This window comes from Orbicella faveolata, unplaced genomic scaffold (genome assembly GCF_042242905.1).
Source record: "Orbicella faveolata isolate gen_17 unplaced genomic scaffold, um_ofav_v1 contig_1, whole genome shotgun sequence".
NCBI classification, from domain to species: Eukaryota; Metazoa; Cnidaria; class Anthozoa; order Scleractinia; family Merulinidae; genus Orbicella; species Orbicella faveolata.
The window spans coordinates 34,027,501-34,038,414 of NW_028301536.1; the positions used below are offsets into that span (position 1 = coordinate 34,027,501).

The window sequence follows — 10,914 nt, forward strand, 5'->3', positions numbered from 1 at the left end:
ATATTATACACAGCTTCTTCTGCTGAGTCCGTTTACGTAATTAATTGAACTGTAAATTGCTAGTGAGAAAGAGCTTTAGCTTTTAAGTGTCAGAAACAACACTACTCGGCCGAACCTTCGAGATACCGAAAGACATGCCAATGGTATATCCGATTAAAAAAAACTCGTTGAAAACTTCAGTCAATGCGGAGCAAAATTAAAAATAGACGCTTAAACAGACTTTGACTCCGAGTTGACTCGTTACTCTTTACCTGACTCGTGCTTCGATTTACTTCATTAAATTTATTCAGGTTACATGATGACTTTCTCTTACCATATAATTAAGATGTATCACAGCTCGGACTGTTAAACGTAATAGTGGAGAGGGGGAAAGGATGCGGAAAGATTGGGCATTTTTTTGCAAGATCTTAACTACGTTTGGCCATAAAAGGGAAAAAATTCTGAGAAGACAGACAGCACGGCAAGTGCCATACCACGTCCGTCAACACCACCCCGCTCTAGTGCCCCTTGTGCCGGTCACCCCATGCCCCTCACCGCTAAGAAATTTAACCTAAGCACGTGACTGAACGACCGCGTTCGTTGCAAAATTCATTGCAATTGTGTTCAGGGCAGAAACAGTATAGATCAAAGCGGTAATTTTCCTTTGCTGTTCTTTCTAGGACAAAATAAATAAGGTTGTCTCTGCCGAGAAAGACTTCATTCGAAACAATTGTTTTGACTGGTTTCGAACCTCAATACAATTAACGCGCGAATGAACATGTTTCAGAGAGTCACGCTTGTAACTCGAATTTTAATTATAAAACGAGTCCATCAATGGGACACTGAATAAATAAAATGACGAAGCAATGTGCCACGACACGACTTTACTTTGTCACGTTCATCGCATTTAATTCTCGCTCGACCGTGAATTCTGTTTTTGAACTTTTCGTTGCCGCAGGAAACCAGGCAAGCAAAACTGAGAACTGAAAAATAAAACCCTAAATACTGAAAATGGTCCCTTGCCAGTTTCGACGGTTGTTAAAGTGGATTTTAAATTACCTTTGGTTCAAATTTTGCTCCGTAGATATTTTTCACTTTGTTTATATCCACGCTATTGGCTTCCGGTCAGCCGGAATAATAAATTTAACAAAGAACATATGGCAAGCATGAGAAGAAATGAACACGTGGTCAATTGTTTCCTTTCTCTGGTTTGCTGGATCGTCTGTTTACTTTGTGATTTTTAAAATGTTTCAGTGCTTTTCTTTGTTAGAACGGCCGATAATAATGTTATCATAATGCTTCCACTTCGTTCTATAGCGTCGCATGTGGTACAGAGGGTGTACCTCTTGACGGAGGAGAAATAAATAAAAAATACATTCGACATGACGGAATGAACGACGGGCGTAGATTCGCGTGACAGCCGCGCCATCCACAACGCAAGCAGTTTAATGGAGACTTACTGCTCAAAAGAAGGAAACTTAAAGAAAAATATTTTTAAAGCTTTCGTTCGAAGGAAACAGGGACAAAGTTGAAGTGGCTTTCGGTAATTTGATCCGCGCAAGTTAAGGATCCGATCGCCTGCTAGACATAAATAGTCATCGCATATGTCGTGAGAAAAAAGACAATTGCTTGATATTAGCAAAATGAGTTTTTTCGGGTCTTTTTAAACAAAGCAATTCAACCTACTTACCAATAAAAGCTCTTAACATCGCAATCCGCGTGTTCCAGATTTGCTAGGCCATTTACGAGGATGAAAGCCGAAAGCTGCATTGGTTCACAGACGATGTGACTTCGCGCTGGAATCACCGCCGGTCACGCGGACAAATTACTTGCCTATGCAAATTCTCCTCTTACAGTTTGGCAGGTGCTGAGAAACACATCCAAAGCTTTTGAAGAGCTAATACCAAGTCAATTGAAAGAAATGACAAAAGCGTCATCTGGATGAAATGTCAATAAACCTGTTAGGGCAACAACCTGGTTCTTCCCACCACTGAATTCATCGTAGTTTGTCATTCAGAATTGCCTTTTAATCACTCACTTTTCACAAGTGACAGCTTGATTAATAAAAGTGCCCTTCTGAATAACTCGTGATCGAAAGCTATGCAAATTTCGCTAATAAAAAGACACCAAACCAGAGAAATGCCGCCGTTAGCTATATTGCAGTTACCCAAGCGTTTTATTAGACTTTATGAATGCGTGGAATATTTTCGTCTGTGTGTGCCGCTGGGAATTGATCGCGTTCTAAATTTAGTCAGAAGGCTGAGGTTTCATATATCTTTAATCACGCGGGGGCACATCGACGGAAAATGTAAAATATTAAAGGAAACTAAAATACAGTTCAACATAGAATTTCTTTATCAAGATTGCGGTCACTGGGGATAAGATTCACTTAAAGTTTTCATCTCTGAATGCATAACAGTGAAATTTTTCTGCGCAAGCCAACGTACGTCATTTTGCTGTCAAAAACAACTTCTTCTCTGACAATTTCGTGGACATTAATATTGCCATTTACTTGTTTCGATCTTTACTTCGATTCGGGAAAAAACTACGGTTTCAAGATATCTTTAGTAAGTTGTTGGTTATCTATAATTGATAACTTAGCTTATCGGGCTATGAATAAAGATAACTGGCGTTAACAAATAATAATAATAAAAAAAAAAAAAAAAAACGAATTTCACATATTTATATTATATACATAATTAGAATAATTTTTTTCTCTTAACGTTTTTTTTAAATTAATAATTGCTTTTGTAGGTTGAGACGTTGTTGTCCGTTCGGTTTACGCGTTCTGGTCCCCAGAGCCTGTCCCTTTGAGCCGACCAGGGTTTCGCACGAGGAAATTCTCGGTGGCTCTGTGAACTGCAATGTTGCAGACTCGTTCCCAAGGCCCTTCAAAGTCTTGTGTGAAGAGCCTTTTGTCACTCTCAGACAAACCTAGCTAATCAAAGCAGCGTATCAGCAAAGACACCTTTTCCTCGTACCAAGGCTCCGGCGATCAAGATGGACAGTGGACCCTGGGGACAAGAATAAGAACAGTGAGGTAGTCCTCGACTTGGGGTGAAAAGAACAGCACACCTGTTTTTATGATGATGATGATGATGATTATTATTATTATTACTATTATTATTATTATTATTATTATTATTATTATTATTATTTTTGTCTTGGTCTTTTTCTTTATAGGTTCCTCCGAAAAACGTTTTCCCCATATTTTCAATCAGCAAAGGAATTTAGGCAAATAAGTCGTGAAAAATCGCACATTTTGAACACGAGACATTTTTTTTGTCAAACCACCCAATCAAGGCTGTGAGCACTCTGTAGGTACCACGATACCCGGATTGAATACGACAGCGATGTGATCTACACTAATGGTGAAAGCGTTAATGCGTTTTCAAAATACAAGATGGTTTTCTATGCTCTGTAAGGAAATTATAAACGCTTGAGGTAAACTATCTCTTCATAGGAATCTCTGTTTTCTTTGGTGGTCCAAAACTCTCTTCATGTTGAGATCACTGACTCTTCATCTCTTCAGTGCATCCCTTAGGAAAAAAGTAAAGGAGCTACGCCACGGTTTAGTATCTTGAAACGTTTGGCTTAAACTTTTCACGTTCGTCGTTCGTAATCCGTGTTAATCTTCTCCATCCTTAACCATTCTTGTTCCTTCATGGTTTATTATGATCTTTTTGGTGTTCTTCTATCTTAGTAGAGCATTATTTTCAGTTTAAAAGTAATTTTCTACGTGGCTAAAATAGCTCAGGCTCCTTTAAAATATTTATTATCAGCAATTACTAATTCTGTTAAGCGTACAAATATGGTCAGTAATTGTCAATAGTCATTTACTATAATAATGTATAGTTTTAGTCCCCTTGTATTTCTAGGGAGGGAGTACGTTTATTTACAAGCCCCCTTTTTCATTAGGTTCCCTCGCCATTTTTCTATTCTTTGCATACTAGTAATTGTTATTTCTTTGTATCTTTTTTTATAGCAAATAAAACTAAGAAAAAAGAAAGAAATTAAATAAATAAATAAATAAATAGATGAAAGATAACGAATTATCTAATTATTTTGTATAATTAATTTTCTTTTAGTTGTTGTCTGAAACTTGCAGCTAGGGCTTTCCACAAGTTGCTCGGCAACGTTTTGGAAACTTTTTGTATTTCGAGCAACTTTTTTCGTTTCGAGCAACTTTTTTGCATTCTGAGCAATTTCTAGTTTTCTATCAATTTTGAGAAATCGGAGCAGCTTTTAGTGCTTAAATTGGCCTTGCTTCCATATTTCACAATGTTTTAGTGGACAATTTATCAATTTCCTGTCAAAAAGAAGCCAAATGCCCCCTTCCCCCTGGAGCAAATCATGGGCGCAAGATGCATGCAGCTGGCCTGCTAGCTCAGCGGTTTTTTTAAAAAAATGGCGGAGGAAGTGACTCGAGTGTCTCAGGTGAATAATTTTCACAAGATTAATTATTATTAATATTGATGCATAGTTTTTACTCATAAATTTTTTTGTTTTTTTATTGAGGACAAAGTTATTTAGCAACGCTGTTTACGCCTCAAAATTGCACAGAAATGCTTAGAAATCTTACTTTTGTTGTACTTTTGCATAAAAAACGACGTATCGATCTCTCTAAGATCATTTTCAAGTTGTAGAAAACGCGAATGAAATATACATATATAAGTACAAATTAGGGCGTGAGAATGTCCAACGATAAAATGTGTAAATACTAGCGCTAAAATGTAAGTGTAAATAATAAAATACTATAAAAAAGACTATATAAATAACTTTGCACGGATTGAATCTGACTGTTTGTTTAAAGTTGGTTTAAGCTCCTTTATAAAGAGCATTTCGTAGATTAGGCAGTCGAATTTACTTTGGCACTTTCTCAAGATCTTAAAATCACGATATATGTCACTTGGGACTGTTCCATGTTGTTCTTTAATGTGATTCCCGATTGAAGACGATCCTTTGTGTTCCTCGACGCGCTGATAGAGGTGTCGGCACGTGCGTATGCCCGACATAGTTTGCATGGCACAAACCACACTTGTAATAGTAAACAACGCGTTGCTGGTTAATGATAGGCGGCTTCTTTTCTTTTGGTTTGATGTCCGATCATACGGCTTGTATACACGGGGCGGATATAAATTCCAATTTTGTGGCCCAGTTCCCCAAGCTGCCTTCGTGCGGAATTGGCCGATCTCTGATCTTTGAATGGTAACACTATTCAGACAGGCGCTTCATTTATGTTACATCCCCGTGTGGAAATTGGATCGCCAGAAACTTTCTTGGTGACAAAATTACTGATGGACGATTGCAGCAGTTGGGCTGGGTACTGAAGTCGGGAGAACGTCTGTGTGAGACGATCACATTCCAGGTGGAACCGTTGCCAGGTAGATGACATTTTAAAGGCACGATCCAGCATTGTTTTTAGCAATGACTTCTTGTATCTATCATCCACTTGGCTCTTGTAATGTAGTAATAATCCGGTGTCAGTTGGTTTTCTGTACACCCTTGTCTCCAGGCGACCATTGCATTTCCTGATCTTCGTTCCCAGGAAGGGAAGTTTACTGTGTTTGCCAAGTTTCATGGTGAAGCTGACAGATGGATGGCTCTCATTTAGAGAGGAAAGGAATGCTTCGGCTGTTTCGAAGTTAGGCATTATGCTCAATGTGTCATCCACATAGCGTTTGTAGAACTCGGGTAACTTGCCTTGGTCCTGAAGTCGATCTTCGATGCTGCACATAAATGCGTTGGCGATAAGGGGTCCAAGTGGTGAACCCATAGCAACACCATGTGTTCATACAAACTCCCCTCAAATTGAAAAAGCTGCTTCTGGGTGGCAATATTCAGCAACTTTACCAAGTAACGACTGGTTCAAAGCAGCATAATCTCCCGGGGGGGGGGGGGTACTTTGGGAATTTCTGGGTGGGGATGTGCCCCTGGGACCCTGGAACTCTTAGCCTATACCAGAGCTAGTTCAGCTGAATTTTGCTGCCCTATACTAGTGTAATTTCCCCAAATCTCCCAATCTATCGACACTGTCGAGGCTGATTTGCATAAATTTAAACTTGCCGATTTGATTTTTTTATATTTTTGAGTGGCAATCCCTGGTTTCCTTGATGATGCCTTTTATTACTCCGTCTCGGAGCATAGGCCACAGATAAAGCGCCTCCACCCTCCTCTGTCTCTGGCCATCTGTTCAATCTGATTCCAGGTGTAGCCTTTTAACTGGATGGTCCTTTCTGTGTCTCTTTTCCAGGTGTTTCGTGGTCTTCCTCTCCGTCTACTTCCCTGGGGGTTCCAGCCCAGTGCTTGTCGGGCTATGCAGGTGTTCGATCTCCTAAGTATATGTCCGATCCATGTCCACTTTCTTTTCTTAATTTGTTCTTTGACGGGTAGTTGACCTGTAGTCTCCCACAAGGTAGCATTGCTGATAGTATCTGGCCAGTAAATCTAGAGGATTCTGCGCAGGCATCTGTTTACGAAGGTCTGTAGTTTTGACACGGTCTTCTCTGTCATTCTCCATGTTTCTGAACCATAGAGTAGTACGCGCTTAACATTTGAATCGAATATTCTAATTTTAGTGGCTGTTGTTATTTCCCTGGCTGTTGTTATTTCCCTGGTTTCCTTAGTCTAGATAAAATCTTCAACCAACTAGTCAGTTTTGTGAAAAATTATACCCTATTCTAGACCCAAACGCTCTGATTTATATAACCTATCCTAGAGTAAACTGCTTGAAAACCATACCCTTCACAGCGGCAGATACCTATATAGCCCATATATGGCAGTGCCCCCCACCCCTCCGGGCATGATCTAAACATTACAAAATCAGACTTGGTAGAGTTGCTGAATGTTGCCACCAAGAACCAGTAGTATTAAAATAACTATAATCACTCTAAGCTAAAGTCATTTTAATTAACGCTATTCTCAATTGACACATTTCTAAGATTTGCTAAATTGAATGTGCTATATTTAACTGCAGGCCGATGTCGAAAATGTGTCTTACCCAACCCCGTTTAAGCCTCTATAAGCCACAGGCACCAGTTATCTTATTTAGCATGAAGTTTGCATGAAAAACGGCTGTGGACATGATGGAACACCGATAATGTTGAAGCCTGTGGCAAAATTTCAGTTGGATTACCCAGAATTAAATCAAATATTATATAAATCACGGTTTAGTCATGCATAGCAAGAGGTTTTCCCATCCTTTCTCTGATATAATAGAAAAAGAAAACAATAAATTCTATAAGATATAACTTTTGTATAGTCCTGCTTGTACATGTAATATAGAAGTAATGGAATAAAACCTATAACAAAAGAAAGCGTGCGGCCACAAAAGATCCTCAGGTATATTATAATTTAATAGTATTTGCAAAGAGCAAAACCGGCAAAAGTAACTCTTTATATCTTGCCACTGGCAGACAAGCAGGTTAATTAGCAATATTTCAAAGTCCTCTTACAATTACTTTTTCTATCAAGATGTTTCCAATAAATTGGCAACGAAAGATCTGCGGGTATCGTATAACTTATTTATAAAGTGCAAAACCAATAAATATTAACTCTATGAATTTAACCCAAATTCTTAAAATTTTACTTCAACCGCCACAAGCCAGAAACGGACTAAAGAACTTTAACGGAATCATGCAATCTAAAATTCAACTTGGTGATATAAACATCTCTTTTCATACCTCATTTTTGTTGTTCTCGCACATCATAATGAAAATCAAACCAAGTACTTTATTATGATGTGAGGCAAATGCGAGCTGACCTTTCTCCCAATCACAATTCATTTCACTTCGCAGACAACTGTCGCAGTGGCTGCTTGTGTCTAATATGGATAAACGGATGTTTATAAAATGGAAGATTGACGCTGCGAAGCTTTAGGCGAACATGAATTATGTAAACTTTCAAAGCAAGATAATGTTGAAAGCAAGCCGTTTATTTGTGTTCAGGGCTAAAGATTGTTTCGTTTTTACACGGGCTTTTGGCAAGGAAGCGAATGTTGTCTATAAGGTAGGAAATATTGATATACTTATAACATTGATTGCCACCTTCTAAAAGATAACTGTCGATAGCCACTATGGAGAACAATCACGTGAAAACTGTTTCATACTGTCTTTCGATGCCTAAATCTTCGAACTCAAATTTGAAAGCACATTTAGACGATTACAATCGTCTTCAAATTTACTTTTCCGCGCTAAGTTTCGTACGTATCAGTAACATTTTGCCCAAATTTTGCAATAACAGACACATATAACACATATACTATTTTATAATGTGCAATTTACAATTAACCGATAAAATCGTGAAGGCGATAAAGAGTTGCATTTATATTGTAATCGGTTTTTTCAAAGTCTGAATATAATCGACAGATATCAATCCCTGATACGTTTGTTGTACCATGTGGTAAGTTGATAAATGAGAATTGATCGACTCATTACATTAAGGACCCAAACATCTCATTTATTTCCCACTTTCCCAAGTTGAGAAATAGTAAATAATTTTGCTACAGTGCAACTCATATATTATAAATGTGCTCGGCTCTAAAAACTCTGTTCGTGTTGTCTGGCACGAACTTCGAAATCAACTGACTTAAGGCAATACACAGTTAATTTGAAAAAAAAAACTGAAAAAAAAAAAAAAAAAAAAGACAAGATCACAAAAAGGGAAAAGAAAAATATATCTTCGCTCCAATGATCAGTTGGTTTTGCTGGTTTGATTTTGACGGAGTTTATACACAGCGCTCAGCTAGACTCCTTTTTCACACATTGTTTATTTATTAGCAACTGATTCACTAAATTTGTCATGGACTTGCCTTCCGACGTTGCACACCAGTTTCTCTTGAAACGATATTTTTTGACAGAAGATAAGGACGATTAAAGAAGTACTGAAAAAAAAATCATCATTATTGAAACCTTTTGGTGTACTTTCAAGAACTACATATATAAACGAAACGAAATATAGCAACGTCGCTGATGTACTCACAGAAACTCATTAATCAAATCACATTAGAGGCCTGTGGCGAGTTACCTGACGTTATTGAATATGGAGCATGCGCAAACGCAGATAAAATGGCTGTTTATTTCGGCAATTAAATCTGAAACTTTCGCTTAATTGTTTACGGCGCAACGCTCTAGGAAACTGTGATTAAAAAGACTACTGCGACTTTTGCACAGAAGAGACAAGAATATAAAATGAAATTGCAGTCGCAAGGTATTCCGACGAAGACCAACTTTATTATGCTTGTTTAGGAATAACGCTAATTGTTCAAGTATTTCCCATTCTCTATTTTCCAATCGCCCATAATGCAGTCTGTTTGCCCCCAAAATTTTGCATAAACTGTTGTTGTGAAATGCTCTTGAGAATATGCAGACCTCCCAAGAGTATTTCACAACAATAGTTTACGCAAAATTTGGGGGGCAAACAGAGTGCATTATGGGCAATTGGAAAATAGAGAATTGTGCGTGATAACAAATTTTGCTCTCTTACAAAAACAGAATAATAATAATAATAATAATAATAACAGTAATAATAATAATAATAATAAAAATTCACCGTGAATTTTCTCACGACTGTTTTTTGTTTCATTTTGTTTTTTCTGTTACCAAGCGCACATCAACTTCCCATGATGCATAACGGCCAAGTCAATAAGACTGTGCTTCACTACAGTCACAATAGGACAGGTGATTGCCATGGAGACGGTAAAAATGCCTCTTGTATTACTGAAATAGGTAGGAAACAAAGCCTACAAAGCCCTGATAGGCCCTGTCTGATTTTTTTTCCCGTTTTCCTATTGGTCTGTAAATCAGACGACGTTGAGTGGATAAACAGACCTAGTTCCCAGTGCCCCTTAGATTGAGGCTGTGGATGAAAACTGATGATTTAGTATCTTGATTTCTTCGCGTAATTAACTGGAAATTGTTGCGAAAAATTCGAGTTTTGCAATATAATAAGCCAATTATTTAAATGTGCTTTGTATCTACGATTTGTCCATACATCATAATTGTTTCAGTTACGTCACATATAAATACGATACATATAAATTCGATTTAACACTTTCCTTCCAATAAACGCACCTTTCAAAAAAAAAGCGCCTCCCTTCAAATGTTGTTTGTCGATAAGCGACCCTGTTCTTATCAGCGCCTCCTATACAGATAATCGCACCCATTTCCGCAAGCCTAACTATTCCTCGTATTACAGCACCCTCTGAGTACATCAAGGTTCCTTTACTGTCTAAACCGTCTTCTATATTATGCACGCATCCTAAATAAAACACTTGGTCTTCAAAGAGACCCGACTGTTATTTCCATGTGCGTGGATAATTCCTGCAAAATGAATCGAAAGATTTTTCTTTCGCAGTTTTACACAGTTGGATGTCAGCTCTAAAACGAAATAAGCGCCCTGTCCCTAGAAGGCTCTCTCCAGCTCTCAAAATAAATTTAACTCCCCAGGCACTGATTGGAGTCATTACGGTAAAGATATGGAAATTGAGCCAGTGTAGGTAATGATTTCATTCAAAAGGTTATGACATAGTCTCTTGTATTATTGTCGCGCTACTAGATTCCTCTAGCGAAGAATGCGGAATGAATGTGGCAGTAGTGATAGTGGTAGTTCTGGTGATCATGGCTTGGTTTATCGGATACATTTTCCTTCAAAAAGTGGAAGAAAGAAAAGAAAAGACCAAGAACTCAGTGAACCAGAGGAGACGAACATTTGCAATACCATAACGCAAGCAAGGCTTTGTCAGCAATTCCAAAAGCTGGTTGGACTGCAGCTCACTTCACGCGAGGAATAATTGACGCGTTTCTAGCAAAATGCACCCGCTCCCCCCCCCCCCCCCCCCCCAAATCCCATTGTCAACCCGCAATCCATGAGTTAAGATTTTTAGGTATACATTCGTGTTCACCCAACTAACCAGGCAAAGATGAGTACAAGGCCATA

The 10,914-nt window shown here is 38.3% G+C and overlaps 2 protein-coding genes and 1 pseudogene across 3 annotated transcripts in view; 1 reads left to right on the top strand and 2 right to left on the bottom strand.

The window, feature by feature from the left end:
* Positions 1-2,146, bottom strand: part of LOC110047085 (tolloid-like protein 2) — an 8,974-nt gene extending 6,828 nt beyond the window's left edge. The window contains exon 1 of the mRNA XM_020752819.2: positions 1,670-2,146. Coding sequence (XP_020608478.2) covers positions 1,670-1,688 — 19 coding nt within the window. The 5' untranslated portion in view covers positions 1,689-2,146. The remainder of the gene's footprint in view (positions 1-1,669) is intronic.
* Positions 2,147-4,177: 2,031 nt separating this feature from the next.
* Positions 4,178-6,763, bottom strand: LOC110046977 (uncharacterized; annotated as a pseudogene).
* A 737-nt stretch (positions 6,764-7,500) lies between these two features.
* On the top strand, positions 7,501-10,762 carry LOC110047089 (uncharacterized). 2 transcript variants are annotated; one of them, XM_089273570.1, is made up of 3 exons: positions 7,501-7,986; positions 9,583-9,674; positions 10,534-10,762. In XM_089273570.1, the coding sequence occupies exons 1-3, from the start codon at positions 7,973-7,975 to the stop codon at positions 10,698-10,700; spliced, it is 273 nt and encodes a 90-aa protein (XP_089129696.1). In that variant the 5' UTR covers positions 7,501-7,972; the 3' UTR covers positions 10,701-10,762. The 2 variants fall into 2 exon arrangements, with proteins under 2 accessions (XP_089129696.1, XP_020608482.2); XM_020752823.2 differs by having other exon boundaries at positions 7,505-7,986; positions 9,583-9,704.
* Positions 10,763-10,914: the final 152 nt, after the last annotated feature.